Source organism: Gobio gobio (genome assembly GCF_949357685.1).
Source record: "Gobio gobio genome assembly, chromosome: 18".
Taxonomy (NCBI): Eukaryota; Metazoa; Chordata; class Actinopteri; order Cypriniformes; family Gobionidae; genus Gobio; species Gobio gobio.
In genome coordinates this window covers 38,335,693-38,359,614 of record NC_137111.1, presented here as the reverse complement: position 1 = coordinate 38,359,614, position 23,922 = coordinate 38,335,693, and the positions used below count along the sequence as shown (strand labels likewise).

Sequence of the window (23,922 nt, the reverse complement as noted above, 5' to 3'; positions counted from 1 at the left end):
AAAAACATTTAAACAAAATTTTAAATATATTTTATAATGTAATAATTTCACAATTAATCTCCAAATTAATGTAGAAACATTTAAATATGTTTTAATGACATCTTTTTATGAATGAAGGCCAGTAGCCTATCACTGATACTAATACAGCTACTTGTGTCTCAATTAAATAGCATTTCATTGACACTTCAATGACATAACACATTAATATTTATCTTCAAAAAATATAACAACTTTCAATTTAAGTGAATTTAAAAACAATCCTCACATAGACCCATAGTAAATTTCATATACCTGTGCCCTTATGAGACGGAGAATGTAAAGAAAAGCAGTAAAGCCTTCTAGAGAGCGGCTGTGTGATGACTGGAGTACAGGGTCAGCTGGAGAGTCAGGCACATTGATCAGCCAGACACAAGTGGGGGAGGTGAGGGTGTGCACATCTCCTGTTGAGCACAAGTGGAGCCTTGTGTGTAGGAGGATTGGAGTGTTTTAGGCTGAAGTCACTGCTGAACAAAAAATCCAATCCTCTTTTTGCAGTCTAGGCTGGAATACACACTTTAAAAGATGCCATTGGTCTATAGAGTTGCACTTTCTGTACAAGCATTTTGCTTCAATTTCTTATAACTTTGATATATATCGATATATATACTTTGATATATATATATATATATATATCGAAGTTATAAGAAATTGAAGCATTGAAGCCTATAAGATTGACTGCATTGTGACATAGTGCTTCTCATTATTGTATAAAATTATTAGAAGCAGTACAACAAGCCTTGATGTGTAGCCTATTTACCATTTAAATATTATAAATTGTCTGCATTACAATAATATTATTTTAATATTATTAATATTATCATTATTGCATCCATCCTAATGACACGTCTATTTTTTGAACTTGCAAGATTTCAGCTTTCAAAAACACTTTATTGGGGCAAAATTGTTCGTAGTAGAACTAGTGACAACACAAATACAGTCACAATTTATGTTACAATGATATACATAAAAAAAGGATATAGGCCTAAATTTATTATTAACAAAAAAATTCAACCCTATTAAATTTTATGGAGAAACTCATGAAATGTAATGCCACTACTAGCCCTCCCCAAATAGGGGACAGATCTTGAATTTAGTTTAATTTAGAATTTAGTAGCCTGTCTTTCTTTCTTTCTTTCTTTCTTTCTTTCTTTCTTTCTTTCTTTCTTTCTTTCTTTCTTTCTTTCTTTCTTTCTTTCTTTCTTTCTTTCTTTCTTTCTTGTGTTATTTAATATGCTTATATTGCACGTTTGAAGTAATCTTTTCGTGTCTGTTATCAACCTTCTGTTTCTATGTCTAACTTTAAACCGATTCCTTAATATATAGATAGGCTTAAGTCATTTTCACACTAAATTTAAATGGTTTATGAATACTAAAAATTTTTTTTGCTTTATTTGTATTTGCGTATAACAAAAAACGTACAAATGAAATAAAAAATAATCAAAATAGCGTTTTGGTCTCCCGCGTGCAGTGCGTTCTACGCGCGTGAGCCCTGCCAGGTTCCGTAGACTCTCAAGCGCGTGCGTGACGCAGCAGCGTCCAACGGTCAGAAGAATTTTTCACAGGCAAGATGGCGACTTCGGAGCCGGTAAGAGGGAGCGGGCTTTTTTTCATTTAGGGCTTCTCAGCGACCAACAATGGTAAACCGGCGTCTGTTGTGTTGTCTATTGGACATGTTTAAACAGTGAGCAGTAGTGTTAAAAGCTGGAGGTGTCGTTTTGGCGTTCAGTATGGTTTCGGGGTGGCACTGCTGCTGGTGACTTTAGAGACGGGGAGGGTCCGGACAACGACCATTCATCAGTACTCACACCCGTTAACGGCTCATTTCAGATTGGCGTAAAGATACAATAACGCTTTGGGAGCGGATGGTGTCGGGTTTTCTCTCGTCTCCACGTGATTCGATCATATCTCCAGACATCTGGACACGTGTGTTCACGGCTAACTGTGTTCGGCTAGCGTGCTCAGCCGTGGCTGCTCAATACGTTTCATAATTCACTGTATCAACTAAATGTGACGTTTCAATGTGCTCGACTGCATTAACGTGTAGTTTGATTACGTTAATAGCAACAAAGTCATTGATCGCTGGAAAAAAGTCAGCATGTGTTTAGAGAAGCTTATACCGTAGCGGACAGTAGAGGGTGTATGACTCCAAATTGAACTGGAAATTACACTTACTGACTCATGTGTGTGATGTGCACTACACTGCATTAAGTACATGCAGTAATCTACCTAGTTGTCTTGGTAACAGGCCTGAAGGTCCCGTAAGTCTGACCAGTTTCATAAATATAGCTATTATGGCAAGACAGTGCCTTAGTATGACCCACTAGCAGTTGGTCAAGGGGCAATCAATCTTACTTTTTTTGTATCAAATTAGGCTAATCTACGTTATTTAACTGACACAAGCTATGATGAACTGTCTAAAAGTATATAAAATAATAATTGATAATGACTAACTCGAAGATGGTGGGTTATGCAACCGGCCCCAGGTATCGTGGGGTCTCGGGAGTATTGTGCCAATACATTGCAATGGCAACATCTGTTTCCGTTTAGTATTTTTGCGGTTTACTCAAAGAAAGTTCTCAGACTGTCCAGGAGCCTCTTTAGCAGTGAAGACAGGCTTGACAGGTGCACAGAATGTGCATGAGACTTGTGCAATGAGGTGATTGTCAGTATTCATCTATGTATGCACGTGGAATGACCCTGAACTTTCTGTAATGTTTTCCTACTGTCCTGGGGATATCTAGGAATATTCGTGGAAATGTCTCTGCTTTTAAACATTTAATTCGATAGATCCCACTTCTTGTAGAGTAAAAATTTCTGTGATTGGGAAACGCTTGGGAAATTCATCAACTCTGTTTTGTTTATGTAGCGAGGAACTGAAAATGAAGAAGGCCGTGCTGAAAGTCCTACGGCTCCAGTGACAAGTCCTGAACAGTACATGAAACACCCTTTGCAAAACAGGTAAATGTCATACATTTCTTTTTGTATTTATATTTTAAGTTCTATACGCATCACCTGCGTAGCATATGCCACACAGAGAACAGAACATACAGTAATTCAGTCCTAGTCCATGAAGGATTAAAGTGAATGCAGCACATACTTGCTGAAATGAATTGAACACTTCTTCTTTTTTTGTTTTGTTTGACAATATATATTCAAACTCTCTGAAACAAGTGTGCATTTTTTAGCCCATGTTGATAATCTTAAAGCCATAAACTATCGTTCAAAATTTAGTGGTCAGTAAAAAAAGAAATGTATATTTGTATGCTTTAAATTGATGAAATATGGCAGTAAAGGCATTTATTTAAAATGTAAATCTTTTGTAATATTATAAATGTTGTTCTTTTGAACTTTCTATTTATCAAAGATAAAAAAGTATCAGTTTTCAATATTGATCATTAGAAATGTTGAGCACCAAATCCACATATAGACCCTTTTCACAGACTGTGATGACACGTTTTAACGTTCATCATTATCGTATATGATGACAGTTTTTTTGTATTTTTTTTTTTTTTAAATGTATGTTCATTTATAACACTAATGCTTTGCGCTATATTACCTTTGCATCAAAAAACAAGTTACCGCTGCTGTGAGGGTGTTTCTAAAACAGCATCTTTGGGAGTGATGGTAAAAATGAACATCTTTCTCTCTTCACTGCTGTTATCAATCTATTTTTTTTTTGAAAGTTGTAAAATCACTATTGTGGAGTTTTTCTTTTGCTATTTGAGGGACACAAAAAATATGTTTAATGTATACTCTCATTCACCGCTATAAAATTGAACCCAACTATGGCGACTTCTGCTCTGAGAAACCCGGAAATGTGAAAAGGGTCTATTAGAATGATTTCTAAAGGATCATGTGACACTGAATACTGGAGTAATGGTGCTTGAAATTCAGATCGCAGGAATAAACTACATTTTAAAATATATTCAAATATTAGTTATTAAAAAAAAATGTCTATTTTTTGATCAAATAGATGCAGCCTTGGTGAGCAGAAGAGACTTCTTTGAAAAACAAAGAAAATAAAAGGCCTAACATTAGGACATCTTTAGAAAATGTGACGATTGCAAAACTAGTCTTGCATGACGTGGTGTAGACAAGAGTCACATTTTAGGTGTCAGTAGTGTTTGGTGTCATTCTGAGCTCAAAAGTCATACGAGCGATGAGGTGGCAGTCCGCCAGCACGCTGCAGGAAGTGCTGAGCTCACATGTTGTCCTGTCTCATTCCAGCCCTTTCTGCCCTTTCACTGGCCATGGGTTATTCCTGTCATATTTAGATCTGTAAGGACCTTCAGTTTTTTAAAGCTGTCACTCACTCAAGTACAACATTAACATTTCAGTTCAGTCTGTGTTGCAATTGCAAGATGTAATATTTCTGTTTTGTTTAATGACAGTCACTTTTTTTCTAGTCTGTTATAGATGGCCTAAAGTTCACCACAGGTCAGGACTGCAACATAGATAACCCTGTAGTATCAGTGACAGGGTGCATCCGTCATATACTCAGCACTCGCTGCTGGTTTCTAGAACGATAGCACCCTTTATGACTGTTAACATAGCCATTTGTGTTTAGTGGAGCTGTATTATTTCTTTGTCCTTTTGCTTTTATGCAGCTGGTTAGAATGAAACATTGTCAAAGGTGAAAATTCACTTTTGTTCTAATAGACTGTTTATGCTGTCCATGGCTGCATTAAAATTGTGAATTATTATGTATATTATAAAATGTAATTTATTCTTGTGATGTCAAAGTTGAATTTTTAGCATCATTACTCCAGTCTTCAATGTCACATGATCCTTCAGAAATCATTCTAATATGCTGATTTACTGCACAAGAAACATTTCTTATTTTCATCAATATTGAAAACAATTGTGCTGCTTAGTGTTTTTGTGGAAACAGTGATATTTTTTTCACGATTCTTTGATAAATAGAAGGTACACAAGAAAAGTATTTATTTGAAATAAAAATTATAACATTATGAATGTTTTTACGGTCACTTTTAATTTAATGTGTCCCTGCTGAATTAAAAAACTGTTATGGCTCGGTTCAGAACAGTTTGATACATTATGCAATTTTTTGGTACATTTGATACATTATGCCATTTCCATTGTCAGAAGTTGTGAATGGTACCCTAATTCTGAACCGTACCGTCCCACTTTTTTGGCACCGTTCTATTGGGATGCTAGCACAGTAGTCCGGTACACTTGCGCGTGCTTTTCTGGCTGTTTTTTTTCCCCCTTGCAGACAGCAGCCGTGGCTCAAACAAAGTGTGTCTTCTTCTTGTGGCAACAGCCACATGCTGAGTAGCAAGAACAAGATCTGCTGTGTTGTCCACTTTTGTATACCGTGTCATATTCTTCTTTGCACGACATCAATCGTTGCACCACGCCTATCATAAGGTTGCTGTTGGTGGTGGAAACGCAAGCCGGATCAGGGTTTAGCGCCCCGAATCGCACCGTACTTTACTGAACCATACCGCTCAGTGGAAATGAGCCATTAATAACCCAAACCTTTGAATGAGTATATACAATTTGGTTCAAAAGTCCACTGAGAAAATGTTTTCACGAACACATCAAATCGTTAGGATTTTTAAATACTTTTTTCCTTTAAAAATTAAATATTATCAGTAGTTTAGTTGGAAAAAGTAACAAATTTGAGACTAAGTATTAGCTTTAATGACAGCAACACTAGCTGTTTGTGTGATAACTGACGATCATGTTCTCCAGCGTGATTTGAGATGATCTAAAGATCTTCTTGAGCTTCAGCAACAGAAGGACACCTGACCATCTTTTCAGAGTAACAAGATCAATTTATATTTAATAATGATACTATATCCTGTAATATTTTTAATTCAAAGCCATTTTTCCCAGCAGCCATGGTCTTCCATTGGTTAACAGGGCAGTATGAGTCGTCTCTCGGCTGAAGCAGATCCTTGAGAGCTTCTACATGAATATTATATGAGTGACACAAGAAGACTCGTGCTCACTGTCCTTATTTGCCTCCCTGCAGATGGGCTCTCTGGTATTTCAAAAATGACAAGAGCAAAAGTTGGACAGAAAATCTGCGTCTCATCTCCAAGTTTGACACAGTGGAAGATTTCTGGGCGTAAGTGTTTTTCCCTTTGTGAAATTATCACCCATTTATTCATATGAAGAAAATGTGAATTGCAAATCATGATGGATTTGACTTCTGTTCATTTTTCAGATTATACAATCACATACAGCAGCCCAGTAAGCTTGGCTTTGGCTGTGACTACTGTTTATTTAAGGTAAGATGAGGAAGTGTGTATATGGCCAAACTGAAATGTGTGGCTGATTATTAACTAAACATTTAATTGGAAATCAGGTGCATTTCTGAGTTTCTGTGGGCATCATGTGGCTGCAGATCTAATTATCTGCATGCTGATAATGGGATGGATGGTAGCGCTTGGCAAAAATGAGAAAACACTGATGTCCAGATTATATTTGTCTCAGGATGGTATTAAACCCATGTGGGAGGATGACCGGAATAAACTTGGAGGAAGGTGGTTAATGACCCTCAGCAAACAGCAACGACATAATGACCTTGACCGTTATTGGATGGAAACGGTAAGAGTTTTTTCTTTTTTCACATGGTTTTGTGGATGGCTCCGTGTGCGTTGTGTACTTCATACTGCGCATGTGTTTTGCAGCTGTTATGTTTAATCGGAGAGTCCTTTGATGAGGCCAGTGAAGACGTGTGTGGAGCTGTGGTCAATGTCAGGCCAAAGGGGGATAAAATAGCCATCTGGACAGGCAACTGCCAAAACAGGGATGCTATCATGACGATAGGGTATGGGCACTTACTTTATACAGTCCACACTAGGAATCACAACACTTTGTTGATATTTTCAATTACAAATCAGGACAGTTTAAGTGCATCCACTTGTTCTAACAATGGAAATACACCGCTCCAAAGTTTGTGGTCGACGCGCAGGGCTTCAGACTAATGTTTGAAAGAAGTGGCATTGCACCGGTCCCACCAAGTTCTACATATGGTGGCACCAGCACATGATTTTGCTGCTCCTGAAAGTAATGAATAATTATATAAATGAATATTAATTGTTTTGTCTCTTGGAAATGCACGTTGGCAGTAGCTTGAGTTGGGATGTGGATGTACATTTATTTTAATTAGCAAAAACAGTAACATCTGTTAAGATGGTAACAAACTAATTTTTATTGGGAAGATTTTACATATTCTGACTAAGTTAGGACACTACTCTTATTCAAATAAACCATTGCTCTTCAATGGAATCATACATTTGTAGATAACCACAGGTAAAAAAATGCTTAGCGCCTCACTACCATGGTAAGAAGTAACTATTGGTTCTACGGTATTTGTCTTGAAAAACAAGCCGAAATACATTTTGTATAAATACTAATGCACAAAGACTGCTTTAGCTTAATAACAAAAATACTGTAGGTTAGTTATATTCCTTTACTCCTTTAATATATTTAATACACATACCCCTGGTTTCACAGACAAGGCTTACGCTATAGTCCCAGACTAAAATGCATGTTTGAACAGTTTTAACTGAAAGCAACTTGTTCTGACATATCTTTAAATATGTCAGTGCCATTATTTTGTCCCAAGAAACACACAAGTAATGTCTTTTTTCTAGGGCAAGTTTATAAAAGCTACTTAAATGTCCTAATTGAACTAAGGCCTAATCCTGGCTTAGTCTAAGTCCTGTCTGTGAAACCCGGCCCTAATTACATAACCAATATCAATTTAATATGAATATCCCCACATTTCTGCCACAATGCCATGTTTACAGTTAGTATTAATACAGTAAATCCTTGCTAAATGTTGGGGACTTCTCAGCAAGTAAACGCATGAGTTCTTCTAGTTTCAGTCGAGCTGATTTAAAAAAAAAAAAAAGTTGCTACCTTTTATTAACCACTTAGTCAGTCTACAGACCTTTTTTAAAAGAACACACTCTCCAAGGTTGTATTTATTTTATCAAAAATACAGTAAAATGGCAATATTGTGAAATATTATTACAATTTAAAAGAACTTTCCAGTTGAATATTTTTTTCAAATGTTTTCTACTCTTGTCATGTCAACTGAATTTTCAGCATCATTACTCCAGTCGTCAATGTTACATGATAATTCTTATTGTCTGTTTTTAGCATTTCAAGAAACATTTCTTATTCTTACCAATATTGAAAGCAGGTGTGCTGCTTAATAATTAATCAATCTTTTTTCTAAAATGTTATTTAATTGTAACATTGCACATGTTTTTACTGTCACCATTTGATCAATGAAATATGTCCTTGCTGAATAAAAGTATTCATTCATAATTAAGATATTTAATGTGTAAGAAATAAAATAATGACCCTACATTTTTGACTGGAAGTTCATGTTAGTTGTTTAGTTGATATTTGATGTAAATATGCTGATATCTATTAGATTTCTCTCTGGCTCACTCACTCATTCATTGTGAAAGTGATCTCTGTTGTTCTTCCCCTTTAGGCAACAATACAAAGAGCGTTTGAGTATCCCCTCCAAAACCATCATCGGATACCAGTCACATGACGACACCTCTAGCAAAAGTGGCTCTACAACAAAGAACATGTACTCAGTTTGAAGAAAACTAATTTCAACTCATTGTAGGTTTATAAAATTTCAAATTTGCATCACATTAATACTTTTCAGTTGTCAACTACTGTAGTGCCCATCCTTTTTAAGAAAAGAAAAAAATCAAATATGTAAATGTAGTGCTCTCCAGCCTGAAATGATCAGCACCGTTACCGTGTAGATCAGGGGACGTCTGCTTGTTTAGACCTGAGAGAGGACCGCGTCAGCTAAAACTATACCAGTTGAGCTAGATGTTACTGATATCATTTTTAGTGATTTGGGAGAGTTTAAAGGACTAATCGAGACTTACCTAGCTGAAGAGGTTCTAAGGCTTAGATAAAAGGCATATACAGTTCTTTGCTTTAACCTTTCGTTCTCTCACACGTCACACCATGAAGTGTTTCTCACCGTCAGATGAACAAATAAACCCACGACTTAATCCAAACGGACGTTTTAAGGGCCCAAACTGTTTTAACATGCTTTGGTTAGAGGTGTTTGGCATGAGAAGTGATTGCAGAGGCGCCTGCAGACTGACTATCTTAAAGGTTTGTAAAGGATTACTTTTGGTCATGCTCCAAGTTTGGAATTTGGAGGAGTGGTCATCTATTGTTTCAGCTATGCTGGAATTGTGGCATCTTGCTTGTTTCTCCCCTCCATCTATTTATGATATATGCGTTGCAGTTGAACTATGTAGTGACAGGAACACCATAAAAAAAAAATCATCAAGCTCCCTGCTTTTCTTTCAGTTGTTTTTTGAGGTTCTTAGCAATGTGGATTACTGCTTGCTGTTTTTCCTTTTTTATTCGTTTGAACTTTTTTTTTTTTTTTTTTTTTTTTTTTTTTTTTTACAGTGTATTCAGTGAATGCCTGGACATACATGCTTATTAAGTTTGCTTTCACCTTCTCCCTCATTGATACTGTAGACATTTTCTAGTTTGCCCCACTCTTTGGATCAGTGAAAGAAGATAGGAAATTCATTGTGAATTTTTTTTGCTCATAATGTATCTTTATTATCTGTAATTCCAGGATGTATATTACCTTCTTTCAAAGTAAAGGTTATGTGCTTTGCATTAACAATTGAATCTTTTTCCATTTATTTATTCTCTCTCTCTCTCTCTTTTATCAGAGGTCATAAAAAAAACCTTAACACCTCAGTATTAAAGGTTTGCTCATTTTAATAGCTTGAGCTCAAACCTACCTTTTTATAGTTAAACAGTTGTGTAATTGTCATTAGCGCAAACTAATTTTTCCAGAATACTTTTGAACAGGCACTTGTCAAGGCACCATTCATGATAAACTAATGCGCTGCACACTGAGTAGGTAACACATTTGAATTTGAATTTACTGCGTGACTGTAAAAAAAGTAAATTCTTTATAGTATGAGAGGCTGCATCCGAAAGCGCTTACTTATCTACTATACAGTGGGTGAAAAACAGTATGTGACAAGAATAGCATGTCCGAATTCAGAGTACTCATAAAAGAGTAGGCAAAAAGTACCCGGGTGACCTACTACTTCCGGAAGTGTGCATACAATGGACACTTTACTCTCCCATGAGGCCATGGGAGAGGATTTGTTTCTGACGCTGGTAGGTCACATGATCATAACAAAATGGCGAATGTAGTACATCCAGATTACATTCATACTACACACATTTCTACTATATAGAACACTTTTTTTAGCAGTCAAAGTACTTATTCAAAACAAGTGAATGCGATTTTGGATGCAGCCAATGTGGGGCAGTATGAATCAAATTCAGGCGTGCTACAACTGCCTTGTTGCTGTCACGTGATCTACCAGTGTCACTTCCATCCATAAATCTTTTCCCGTGGCCTCGTGCGATAGTTTATTGAATGAGCACACCACAATCTCGGCAGTAGTAGTAGGTCATCTGGGGACTTTTCACCTACTGTTTTTCGAATACTATGTATTCAGGCGTACTATTTTTCGCATGCTGTATATAGTAGGGAAGTATTCGATTTCGAACACAGCGATAGAGTTCTGCAGAGATAATATATTTTTGTAGGCCTAACAAGAAAGTTGCTTCATCCTGGTTTGCTTGTTGGTAAATTTGTTTGGATTGTTGCAGAAAATAAGCTCTGACCATTGACCAATATAAGTTCACAAATGAACACATTTTTTTATTCATTTGGAAGCCTAAGTATAGTTGGAAGAAGTAAAAAAGCTAAAAGTAGGATTTACTACACCATGGTCACTCAACTTCAACAGCACCTCATCTAATCTTCCAACAACTTCCAATCTTTTTTTTTAAATGTACAAGTTGGAAAGTTTGAGTTAGAATAGTTTACAAGAACACGAGTATAAAGACTGTAAAAAGCAGATTAGTGAGTAGATGAGTTCACCTATTGGGTGTGATGTTTAATGTCCTCAGAAACCCATTGTCACATTTAGCCACTTGTTAGCAACCACCGTTTCCAAAACAAGTTAATTCTTGCAAGTGGGATATTACTGTATTTTATGTTGTAGAATAAAACATGAAAACTTGTGTTAGCCACAGACCTCATTTTAGGCATTCAAACAAAAATCCATTTTGCATCGGGACGATGCAACCGGAAGTGCAAATATGCTAATTTATTGTTCAAAGGTTTCCGGGTTTTAGGGCTCATTTCTGCTAAAGCTGCTGTATTCTTTAGCACAGGTCCAAAGTCCCAAAAGGTCCTAAACTGCATCAGTGTGTGTCTTAGTATGTGTACATAACCTCTCCAAACAAAGTCACTCCTTCAGCCTGACTGCAAATGTGGAGTTCAAAAGTTTGAACAAGCTGTCCTGTAGCTCTTCTCCATGTTCTGGACGTTTCTCTGCCACTCTAAATGACGCAGTAGTTGAGTTTGTATAGTTGCTACCAAGTAGCCTATAAGTTAATGCATGTCAGATTATCAAAACAATTTAAAGTCTTCATGGTTGATGCATATATACAGACATACATTACATGCAATGATTAAAATGGCAACGGGGGATTAGTTTTTAGATGATTACACCGGTAAACCTGACCTGTCAAATAAAATGTTAACAGAAAAACAGCAACATGCAAGAGTGGTTTTCTTAAATAAACACACTGGGTGTGTCAGCATTACAGAGAACAGGTGTTTCAACGAGTTGTGTCTCCATTGCTTTGTTGTACACCACACACACCATTGTGTGTTTAATATCCTGGCCATTATGTTGTAAAAGATGAGACATTTGGCAACAGGAGGTACATCTCTAGATTCTTTTAAGCTGCATTACAACATAAAACATCTGCCCTTTAAAAAACAAAAACAAAATTTCAGCATACACTCTTTAAAAATAAAGGTTTCAAAAGGGTGTTTTTGCAGCAATGCCACTGAACCATTTTTTTTTTTTTTTTTAAATAACTTCCTTAGTGTAAAGCAGATTTTTCCACAATAAAATAATGGAACCATCACCATTTGGTCAATGCAACCATCAATGCCAGGAAAGAACCTTTAAGAGTGTAGTCAAATTGATTCATGCAAGTTGCTTCATTCAAACTTAAGGCCCGTTCACCCCAAGAACGATAACTATAGTAGCGTCCACGCCAGCAGATTATATCATTCTATTTATTGTGCGTTCAATTACTGTAACTACTGTAAAAAGCCTTCACATGCTCATTGAACTTGTAATTACAACATGTAAACTATCACCAAGAATGAAAATTCTGTCATTAAAGGATTAGTTCACTTCAAAATGAAAGTTTCCTGATAATTTAAGACATATAACAGACATATAAAATTGAAAGTATATACATGATGATGTCATTCCGGACCCTGTACAGGGTCTGCAGACTAAGTGGTTAATGGCAACCAACGGTTTGAAGGTCCAAATCAATGCAGTTTCAAAGGGCTCTGCACGATCCCAGCCAAGGAATAGTGACCTAGCGAAACCATCTGTCATTTTCTCAAAAACAAAAAAAAAAGAAAACGTTTATATACTTTTTAACCTCAAATGTGCGACTTCGGTGTTGTTCTTCATGACGTCATCTCGTCGGAAAGGTCACGCCGTGGCGTACGTGGAAGTATCGTCCCAGTGTTAAAACAAACGTGCAAAGACTAAATCAAATGCCCATTACAAAAATAAAGGTAAAACAACAATTTTGGACCATTTTAAAGTTGGAGGAGAACATGAGATGGAGTTTTTCGGTACTTCCACGTATGGCCGTGACCTTTCCAACGTGATGGCGTCATACGTCGTGAAGAAGAACAACATCGAAGTCACGCATTTGAAGGTAAAAAGTATATAAGTGTTGTTGTTTTTTTAATAGAGAAGGACATGTTTTACTAGATAATACCCTGTTCCTCAGCTGGGATCGTGCAGAGCCTCTGAAGCCCTTCCTTTGAAAGTGCATTGATTTGGACCTTCAATGTGTTGGTTGCCATTGAAATATATGCAGAAAAAATCCTGGAATGTTTTCCTCAAAAAACATTTTCTTTTCGACTGAAGAAAGAAAGACATGAACATCTTGGATGAGATGGGGGTGAGTAAAATATCAGGAAATTTCCATTTTGAAGTGAACTAATCCTTTACTGACTCACCTTTATGTTCTAAACCTGTCTTCCGTTCATCTTCAGAACACAAATGAAGATCTTTTTGATGAAATCTGAGAGTAATTAAAGGGTTAGTTCACCCAAAAATGAAAATTCTGTCATTAATTACTTACCCTCATGTCGTTCGACACCCGTAAGACCTCCGTTCATCTTCGGAACAGAAATGAAGATATTTTAGTTGAAATCTGATGGCTCTGAAAGGCCTCCATTGGCCTTATATAGTGATGACGATTTCAAAACACGGCCTCATTAAGCTTCGAAGCGTTATGAATCAGTGAGTCGAATCAGCGGTTTGGATCGCCAAATTTCAGCAGTTTGGCGGTTTGACACGCGATCCGAATCATGATTCGACTCACTGATTCATAACGCTTCGAAGCTTCATGATGCCGTGTTTTGAAATCGTCATCACTATAGAAGTCGTTATTTAGGGTTTTTTTGCGCACAAAAACTATTCTCGCCGAGTTATTTTAGAACCACTGTAGTGAGATGGACTTTGTAACGACGTCTTTAGTACCTTTTAAGGGTCTTGAGAGTGAACCGTGCCATTGTGCCAATGGAGGCCTTTCAGAGCCATCAGATTTCAACTAAAATATCTTCATTTGTGTTCCGAAGATGAACGGAGGTCTTACAGGTGTCGAACGACATGAGGGTAAGTAATTAATGACAGAATTTTCATTTTTGGGTGAACTAACCCTTTAATGAAAGAATTTTCATTTTTGAGTGAAATATGCCTTTAAAATGTGAACGGGTCTGTTCGACTTGAAGCGGTGCTGCGCAGACCGATCGGTGTATGACATCAAAGTACTGCAACAGCAATTTGAAAGCATACGGAGCTTTGTTTATTCATGTCATGTATATTTATTTATGACGTGACATGAACGCAGCATATAAATCGCACGCTGCAATTTTGTAATCTGCCGCTTTAAATGCTTGAGATCTTTAAAGCAGGATGGATGGTTATGGTTATAGTTATTATCATCATTGGTGTGAATGGACCTTTAACCTGTAAAGTCTGTTTTTAGGCTTGTCGTAACTGCTCAACATTGAAAACTAGCTTTGAATACTACATACATATATATTAAGAACATCACAAAAAATCATACAGAGGCAATGAGCCCTTTATTGCTTGTTTTGTCAAAGGAAATACATTATTTGCATATTCTATATGTGTTAAAAAAAGATCAGGAATCAACCATGACAATGATCTTGTTCAGAAAACTAGACATTTTTAGGGTCATTTCCGATAAATTGAACCACTTAGCCATCTCTATTCTCGGTTTACCTCAATTCGCCTTATATCGGTCTCTGAATTGAAGTTCTGACACAATAATAAGGGATAATGGAAAATATCTTCATTTGAGATAAACCTGTGACTATGAATGGGTTATCTTCTCATGACTTTTTCTGACAAATACACATTTCCTGCCGGCAGCTGATTCCACATTTCCTGAGTGATTAGATTAAAAGTGTGAGGTAAACTGAACAATCATTTAAGCTGCATTCACCAACCAAGTTGCTCTTGCTCACAGGAAATATAGATATGAGATTAAATATTGTATTTGTCCTCAGTTAAATGCTATAGTATTTTGAGAGTAAAAGTGCTTTGGAAAAAAACGAGACGTTCAAAGTGCCTGTAGCTCCATTATGAGAAAAATCAAGAGTATCCTTCTCCACAGTAAATCCAGTGCTTGCAAATTCATAAATTATATTGCCACTTCAAAAAAACGTCTTCAAATGTCTCCTGAGTAGACCTACTGTTCGAATGAGGTTACAACATGTCATCTATCATGAATCCATGACGGAAAACTATCGAGTTCTGAAGATTTTTCGACATTAAGACAAAATGAAAAATTTCTCTTCATCTTTCTTTGCTAGAAGCACTGAAAGCATCGACGAGGAGAAAAAGTAGAACTCCACGGAGTAGCTGAGTTCATAGAGCTCCAGATTGACACACAGCAACCATTCAAACAGAGCAGAGATGTGCTTATAGAAGTAATCCTCCTGGATGAAGAAGATGCCGTCTGATAAGAGAAGTCATGGAGAAAAACTGTTGTGATATAAATAACCATTTAATAATGTTATTATTTGATACAACTTTAAACATCTACTGTTGCCCTAGAAGGTTTTTTCATCAGAGAATTTCTGAATAAGAAATGTTTTTTGAGCAGTAAATCAGCATATTATGATTTCTGAAGGATCACTGAAGACTGGAGTACTGATGCTGAAAATCCAGCTTGGCCATCACAGGAATACATTTCATTTTAAAATGTATTAAAATATAAAACCGTTAATAATATTACTATATTTTTTATCAAATAAACACAGCCTTGGTGAGCATAAGAGGCTTTGGTAACACTTTACAAAAAAAGTTCCATTTGTTAAAGGGATAGTTCACCCAAAAACGAAAATGTGATGTTTTTCTGCTTACCCCCAAGGCATCCAAGATGTAGGTGTCTTTGTTTCTTCAGTAGAACACAAATGAAGATTTTTAACTCCAACCGTTGCTGTGTGCCAGTTGTATAATGCATGTCAATGGGGTCTAATTCTATTAGTGTCATAGATATATACATAGATACCTCATTAATGCCTGCGTGGATCGCTCGAATGAGGAATCTACGTATACATATCTATGACTCGGCCGGAATTTTGACCTCACTCACGGGAAGTGATGGCAGTCTGGAGAGCTGAAGACATTCGTCTGATATGAGGTGATATAATTGCATAAATACCATTCGGTTTCTCTCAGAAACCGATCGTTTCGTGTCTTATGACATCAAGGTGTCGTCACGAGCCGCGGGATTTAATTTGAAGTTGTCTGTCCATGTTTTTTTTACTCTAATAGAATTAGACCCCATTAACAAGCATTATATGAGTGACACACAGCAACGGTTGGAGTTAAAAATCTTCATTTGTGTTCTACTGAAGAAACGAAGACACCTACATCTTGGATGCCTTAGGGGTAAGCAGAAAAACATCACATTTTCGTTTTTGGGTGAACTATCCCTTTAAGTTAACTATATTAGTTAAGATGAACTAACAATGAAAAATACTTAAAGCAGTTATTAATCTTAATGTTAAAGGGTTAGTTCACCCAAAAATGAAAATTACCCTATGATTTACTCCATTTTAAACATACTCCACATGGCTCCGGGGGGTTAATAAAGGCCTTCTGAAGCGAATTGATGGGTTTTTGTAAGAAAAACATCCATATTTAACACGTTATAAAGTAAAATATCAAGCTTCCGACAGACCGCCTTCCGTATTCAACTCACAAAGAAAGTGTAACGCCTCTCGTAATTCAAAACGCTTACGCTTCGCCTGATGTCATCGCTGCGCCAGTTATGCTTTTTTTGTAAGTTGAATATGGAAGGCGGTCTTTCGCATTATTATGCTTGGATTAGCCAGGATATTTTTTAATATAAATCCAATTGTATCCGTCTAAAAGAAGAATGTCATATACACCTAGAACGGCTTGAGGGTGAGTAAATCATGGGCTAATCTTCAATTTTGGGTGAGCTATCCCTTTAGTTTCAACATACATTATTAAAATATAAAGTTGTATCTGTTAATATTATTTAAAGCTGACATGAACTAACAATGAATAGTTTAACTAACGTAAACAAATATTAATAAATACTGTAACAAATGTATTGCTCATCGGAAGTTAATGATAGTTAATGCATTAATGCAACAAACCTTATTGTGAAGTATAGTGTACTTTTTGGTGGATGTATGAAGTCAGCTGACATTAACTATGCTTGACAACCAGAAAGTATTCAAATACATTTTTATCTTGATTTTGAACAGTATATTGATTTATAATGTGAATCCCAGTAAACCTATTTTTATGAACGTTTTCCTAAATGTGTCTATACTTTATTCCTATGAAACACATCACTTGATTTGGTATTTTGTTACATAATGCGATGACATAAAGCGTTTCTTCAGTGTCCAAATAGACAATTTAAGTGTTGCGGTGATGTTTTCTGCCACCACAATGTACACACAAATGCAGTGACGTAACTGCTCCCAAAAGGTCTTCATTTTCACCTGTACTTCATACTTTTACTGACCTTAGGCTTTTTGTGAACATAGCATCACAATGCATTATTTTGAGCATACAAGGATACAGAGGATGGTGGCAGAAATCTGGATAGTTGTGGAGATGATGCGTAGTGGGTAGAGAATCCGTTCACACCCCGTCAGCATACATTTACTAGTGAGGGAGGTCAGGATGATCATGTACAGACACACAAACACAAAGCTCAGGGCAGCACCCAGGTAATGGAGCAACAAAAGCTCTACTGGCTGCAAGAAAAACACAGGAAACAACATAGAATTCACACATAGAAGAGAATGTGTCAGTTCATTCTGCTTTCAACAAACATGGTGATGGTGGTGTAATAAAAATGTCTAAGTCTTTAACACCCAAGTATACCTATGTGTACTTCAAAATTATTGCTAGGTATATGTACTTATTTTGTTGTAGTGCAAAACACTTGCTCCTATTGAGACGGGTATATACGGGGTAAGGTTAGGGACAGGTCTAGGCTATATAGAACCTTTTAGAGATTCTTGTCATGGGATCATTTTATGGAATAAGTTTGAATTAATTAAAGGGATAGTTCACCCAAAAATGGAAATTCTGCCATCATTTACTCACCCTCAAGTTGTTCCAAACCTGTATGAATTTCTTTGTTCTGCCATACACAAAGGAAGATATTTGGAAGAAAGTTTGTAACCAAGCAGATCTCTGCCCCCATTGACTACCATGGTATTTTTTTAATGGGGGCCGAGATCTGCTCGTTTTAGTTTATAAAGTTTTAAGTATGGATATTTTTCTTACACAAATGCATCACTTCGCTTCAGAAGGCCTTTAATAACCCCCTGGAGCCGTGTGGATTACTTTTATGATGGATGGATGCACTTTTTTGGCCTTCAAATTTCAAAATCAAATCCTCTATTCACTACAATTATAAAGCTTGGAACATTATTTAATATATCTCTGATTGCATTCGTCTGAAAGAAGAAAGTCATAGGCTACACCTAGGATGTCTTGAGGGTGTGTAAATCATGGGGTACTTTTCATTTTTGCAGCTGTAATTCCCTCTGTTTCTTCGCTGCGGGCCCCCAATCTGCCTGGGCCCATGTGCACGTGCATACCCAGATGCTACGCCACTGAGTACAATGTTAAAACATGCATGTACACACATTAAGTGCACTGTATCAAATTATTAATTTATGTTAATACATAGTAGTTAAAGATAGGGTACAACAAACAAAGCTCAAGGCGCACCGGGGTAAAAGGCGCAACATTTATTTTATTTTACTCGAAATCACTAGATGGCACAAAAACTTGTTCTAGATTTAAAGGAATAGTTCACCCAAAAATTTAAATTCATTGCTGTCTATTGGGGGTCAGAAAGCTCTCGGATTTCATCAAAAATATCTTAATTTGTGTTCCGAAGATAAACAAAGGTCTTACGGGGTTTGGAACGACATGAGGGTGAGTAACTGATGACAGAATTTTTTGGTGAACTATCCTTTTAAGTAGCAAATGAGAATCGCTAAAATGATTGAATGTATTTTATTGAATATGTAAAAGTATGGTATTTAGAGTGAAAGGTGCCCCTGCTGTTGGGGCTAAAGGCACAATAATAAACATGACAATAAACAGCTGGCTGACTTTTCCTTTTGTTGACATGACATATCATATATTAAGTTGGGTGTCCACCTTAGAGATAATCACCATATTTATAATGAAACCATCATATTAAAAAAAAAAAAAAATGATATTAATCATATAATAAAATATAATTTATTGTTACTACTGTAAATCTATATTCAAATATTATGTGATCTCCTTCAATGCTTTAAGAATCTTTACTTTTTCAAATAGTTTTGTTTCTGTATTTTTAAAATATATTTTTATATTAACATATTTTAATGACAGTATATTTACTGAATCTGCACACTGCCACTGCTGCTCACAAAGATTTATTTAAAAAAAAGAAACAACGTTTCGACCCTAAATGTGTCACACATTTAGCCACCCTCATTCTGGGAAGCAGATAAAAATTTAAGGGAATAATTTCATGTAACACCAGAAACGTAATTTATATGATTAAATGCCCTTGTGCGTATATAGGTAAAGTGCAGCGTTGCTTGAAAACACGCATTCCAGAACATAGAAGTAATATACGTTTGAATGACCAAAAGAACCCCATTGCTTTTGCTTTTGCATAGAGAGAGAGAGAGAGAGAGAGAGAGAGAGAGAGAGAGAGAGAGTTTTTTTCATATTTCATCATATTAAATTGTGTTTATATTATATTGGTTATTTGGGTTTGTATTTTATTTTCTGTTGATTTATGCTTTATTGCATTTATCTGTTTTTATATTTTTACTGTATATATTTGTTTAATTTGTCAGTATGCACAATTTCTTTTTCATATTACATTTTTCATATATCTTATCATTTTTAATTCTGTTTATATTATATTGGTTATTAGGGTTTGTAATTTATATTTTTTCTCATTTTGACGCTGCATTGGATGATTGGGTAATTAGTTCACTAATGAGGTCAGGTGTGATGGTTCACACCCTGGTTCACACTGATACAAATTGAACCTTTTTGTGCTTGTTGTTAGCCTGATGAAGACACTTTGGGTCGAAACGCGACACTTTGGGTCGAAACGCGACACTTTGGTTTCTTTTTTAAAATAAATCTTTGGGAGCATCAGAGGCAGTGTGCAGATTCTTGTTGAGTTAAATGCTTCATTTAATCTAGCACCTGCAAAAAGTTTGTTGGATGTGCGCACTATTCTTCTTGGAGTATATTTACTGAACAAAAATGTTTATTTATCAAAATTAACAGAAAATAGTACAAACTTTGCTAAAGCAATTTCTAGCATTAACTTAGACATTATTAAAAACATTATTTTAGCTAAAGTATTTTAGCTCATGCCCTTTGCCCCACCTTGCCACCTCATACATTTATACGATTTTTACAGAAATAAGCAACTTTTATGACTTATTTTCGCACAAAACCTGTTGCTCCATCAATGTTATGCAAAAAAAAAAAATTCTGTGATAATACACACATTTTTCTTAGGGTGAACCCAGTTTTAACATCATGCATGTTCGTCATATTTACACAGAGCACGCCTACAGGAAGTAGGTGAAGAGTTTGCTTTGTGAATCCACCTATGCTATGGTCGACTCGACGTGAATGTTTTCACACTACCTGTTTGTTATCTTGTAAAATACATGGTTAAGGAACTTGATGTTTGTTAAAGGGTTCAGGTGACAAGAGCCTTAACAAGAGAGTCTAACAGCACTTATTACTTTCAATGGCCTTACTCTCAAAGGGATAGTTCACCAAAAAATGAAATTTACCCCATGATTTACTCAGCCTCAAGCCACCCTAGGTGTATATGACATTCTTCTTTCAGACGAATACAATTGGAGTTATATAAAAAAAATTACTCCTGGCTCTTCCGAGCATTATAGTGGCAGTGAAGATCAAAAAAGTGCATCCATCCATTATAAAAGTAATCCACAAGGCTCCAGGGGGTTGATAAAGGCCTTCTGGAGCGAATCAATGTTTTTTTGGTGGGGGAAAAGTCCATATTTAACACAGCTTCCGGCGGACCGCTTTCCGTATTCAACTTACGAAAAAAAGCGTAACTGGCGCGACGATGTCGGACGTAGTATTTTGAACTGCGAGAGGCGCTGCACTTTCTTCGTAAGTTGAATAAGGAAGGTATTTTAGTTTATGTCGTGTTAAATATGGATATTTCCTTACAAAACCCATCGATTCGCTTCAGAAGGCCTTTATTAACCCCCTGGAGCCGTATGGATTACTTTTATAATGGATGGATGCACTTTTTTTGGTCTTCACTGCCATTATAATGCTTGGAAGAGCCAGGAGTAATTTCTTTTTTATATAACTCCGATTGTATTCGTCTGAAAGAAGAATGTCATATACACCTGGCTTGAGGGTGAGTAAATTATGGGGTAATTTTCATTTTTTGGTGAACTATCCCTTTGAGAGTAAGGCCACAGAAAGTAATAAAAGTGTTGTTAGACTCTCTTGTTAAGGCTCTTGTCACCTGAGAACTCTGCATTAAGCATTTTTATGTTGATTCGTCACATCAGCACTGAATTGTTTATTTGCTATGCATGAGCAGGAAGTGAAATTAGTGAAGGAGATTCATGTGTACTTACATTGCAGTTCCCAGCCATGAAAGCACCCACAGACACCACACAGCCTATAATCATAGCAATCTTACTGAGAAGAGAATGAACATTGTTCCTGTCCAGGATGTGTGCATGATGGAAAATGCAGAAAATCAGAACTGTGGGCACAAACAGAGGATGTATTACTCAGATTTTCTCTGCAGTGTGTTCAAATAAATTCAATTCACTGTGAGTGACCAAGAGAGTCATGTGGACATTCTGTGCACTTTATTACACTTCCAATCAAGAGTTTGGACATGCCTAGTTATATGAAAGGAAACACACTGTACTTATTCTTTTCAAGCATTTAACCATAAGACTCAAATGTTTTAAGTATTGCAGTCATTTGTGTCCAAATGTTTGACCGGTAGTTCAATGGAATTCAATGCATTGTCAAGACACAGATGTGAAATAGGCCTATGATCTGAAAGTTATATACCCACACAAAAATGAACCAGCATTGATTGTTGCTGTGAATAGGGAGTTTTCCGGAAAATTTGCTCCACTTGAGCTGCAAAATAAGCAGAAAATGCCTGTCACTTCTTTGAATTATGAAGTGGAAAATATACAGGGGTTTCAGAGGTTAATGTGCTGTACAGACCTTACAGTGGGGACATTATCCAGCGTGCAGCAATTCCCTACTTCATTTATGTGACATGAGTTTCTGTATTCCCTGTTAAGAAACCCTACAATGTTATCATGAAGCTTGAATAAAGGAAACATTAAATAATGTAGGTTGGTTTAATCACTTTACCAGTTATTAAGTGAGCAGACATGGTTGAAACTTAATGCAAGTCCATATCTGTAAAAAAAAAAAAAAAAAAAAAAAAGATCATAGAACCCTTTAAAACAAATGTCATTTTAAGTCGGTTTACAGTTTGTTTGGGAAAAATTCTAATACTAAAATCAGACCCAAAATAGTAAAAATATTGTGCTATGGGAGTAGCATGATTTGTTGTTTCTCTATTCATTCTGTTCAGTATTCAGTATTGCGCTAGTTACTCTAAAAAAGCTACTTACTAATGATATAATTAGAATACTGTACTTACTCTATCTAAAAAGTATTGGATTACCTATTACTAATTACTTTCTAAATCCCATATTAACCTCCACCAGTTGATCAATACAAGGATAGATTCGAAAATTCTCTTTTAATTCTTTCAAATAAATAATATAAAATTGCCTAAATTATTATTGAACTGACCAAAGTGCGTAAAGGGAGACGGTTACATTAAAAACATACATTTTAACATTAACTTTTTGACTTTTGATGTTAAATCCACTATTGCTTTATATAGAATTGTTCTATAGTCTATACAGTATTTCATGCAATTACATCAGAGGTAACTGTAATTAAATTACAAAAAAAATTAAGAGCAATCCTTTAGTTTTTCAAGCGAAAAGTAATTAAATTACTTCATTACACCCAACACTGGTAAAAATGCATAAAGATTGTTTAATAAGTAACCCGGAACCTGTTGATAGAGCATGACTCAGATACAAGGAAAATTATGAGAATCTAACAACAATGAATGTGAAAATGTCTTCGATCAGACTCCCCTGATTAGATTCCCAAAAAGAAAACCAGCCTTGACTTGTCTTTGAGTGTTTCTGATCCTGGCTCATAGGTTACCGAGTTTATGCCTCTTGTTGATGTTTTTCTGTTAAGCTGGTTATGCAACAATATTTTACACGTCAGCACAAATGTCATAATCTAGATATTATAATAAATAATGATTGAAGAATCATGAATTCTGATTGAAACACTGTCTGTCTGTCTATATACAGTATATGTCTGTCTGTCTGTCTGTCTATCTGCCAATGTAAAAAAATTTAACAGTAATAATAGACTCTAATAAAAGCGTCTACTAAGTTTGAGTTTTAGCTGAGCTTGAGAAGCAGCATACATTTGCAATATGTAATTTAAATTGAGAAGAACAACAAATAAGTTTGTCAACTCACACTGTCCAGCACCCGATGAATGAGACTGCACACAGAACAATGGGTAAAATGACCCAAACAGCCATGTTTCTTGGAGAAAGTCGCTTCAAGATTAAAATAAAGACAAGTGCTGATAATCTCAGAAGTGATATTTCCACAGAGGTCTTGAAAAGCTGTCTGGCATATTAGCCCATCAAAAATCATATAAACACGTCCTTTAGCATCTTCAGTTTTTCTCCTGGCCTTACCGGTTTACTGTCTACCAGATGAGCTACATTCTTACATAAATACGCAAAGAAAGCTTTGAGACATGCCACCACATTCAGCCACTCCTTAATGGTAATCACCTTCTTTAAGTCAAGAAAATATAACAGCCACCAGGCAGCTTGGGTTAGGCCAACTCTTTCTTGCAGTGTTTACTTATGCTCTTACTCACAGTTGTCCTGAGACTTAGTGTAATGTTCTCAAACTTTTAAGGCAAAGTTCCAACTTTAATCAAATCAGAACGTCTAGATACCTAGTCATGACAATACTCCCTCTATTTTTTTGAGCAT

At 36.1% G+C, this 23,922-nt stretch overlaps 2 protein-coding genes across 2 annotated transcripts; one reads left to right on the top strand and one right to left on the bottom strand.

Annotated features, from left to right (window-relative positions):
- The first annotated feature begins 1,542 nt into the window (after positions 1–1,542).
- On the top strand, positions 1,543–9,709 carry eif4e1c (eukaryotic translation initiation factor 4E family member 1c). Its single transcript, XM_079843281.1, has 7 exons — positions 1,543–1,624; positions 2,906–2,997; positions 6,041–6,136; positions 6,236–6,299; positions 6,505–6,618; positions 6,702–6,841; positions 8,525–9,709. Exons 1-7 carry the CDS (start codon positions 1,607–1,609, stop codon positions 8,637–8,639), a joined length of 639 nt encoding a protein of 212 aa, XP_079699407.1. The 5' UTR covers positions 1,543–1,606; the 3' UTR covers positions 8,640–9,709.
- A 4,578-nt stretch (positions 9,710–14,287) lies between these two features.
- On the bottom strand, positions 14,288–23,709 carry LOC307142026 (transmembrane protein 150A). Its single transcript, XM_079842548.1, has 7 exons — positions 23,390–23,709; positions 22,182–22,229; positions 22,029–22,100; positions 21,871–21,938; positions 21,416–21,546; positions 17,320–17,497; positions 14,288–15,210 (listed from the first exon to the last, which is right to left on the bottom strand). Exons 1-7 carry the CDS (start codon positions 23,452–23,454, stop codon positions 15,023–15,025), a joined length of 750 nt encoding a protein of 249 aa, XP_079698674.1. The 5' UTR covers positions 23,455–23,709; the 3' UTR covers positions 14,288–15,022.
- Between the last annotated feature and the right edge of the window lie 213 nt (positions 23,710–23,922).

Coding starts and splice junctions, on each gene's coding strand:
- eif4e1c (XM_079843281.1), top strand. Junction 2,998..6,040: donor AAACACCCTTTGCAAAACAG/GTAAATGTCATA, acceptor GCCTCCCTGCAG/ATGGGCTCTCTGGTATTTCA. Junction 6,137..6,235: donor ACAGTGGAAGATTTCTGGGC/GTAAGTGTTTTT, acceptor TTCATTTTTCAG/ATTATACAATCACATACAGC.
- LOC307142026 (XM_079842548.1), bottom strand. CDS start 23,454: ATGGCTGTTTGGGTCATTTTACCCATTGTTCTGTGTGCAGTCTCATTC. Junction 22,230..23,389: donor TTCATCGGGTGCTGGACAGT/GTGAGTTGACAA, acceptor TTTTTTTTACAG/ATATGGACTTGCATTAAGTT. Junction 21,939..22,028: donor GATAATGTCCCCACTGTAAG/GTCTGTACAGCA, acceptor CTTATTTTGCAG/CTCAAGTGGAGCAAATTTTC.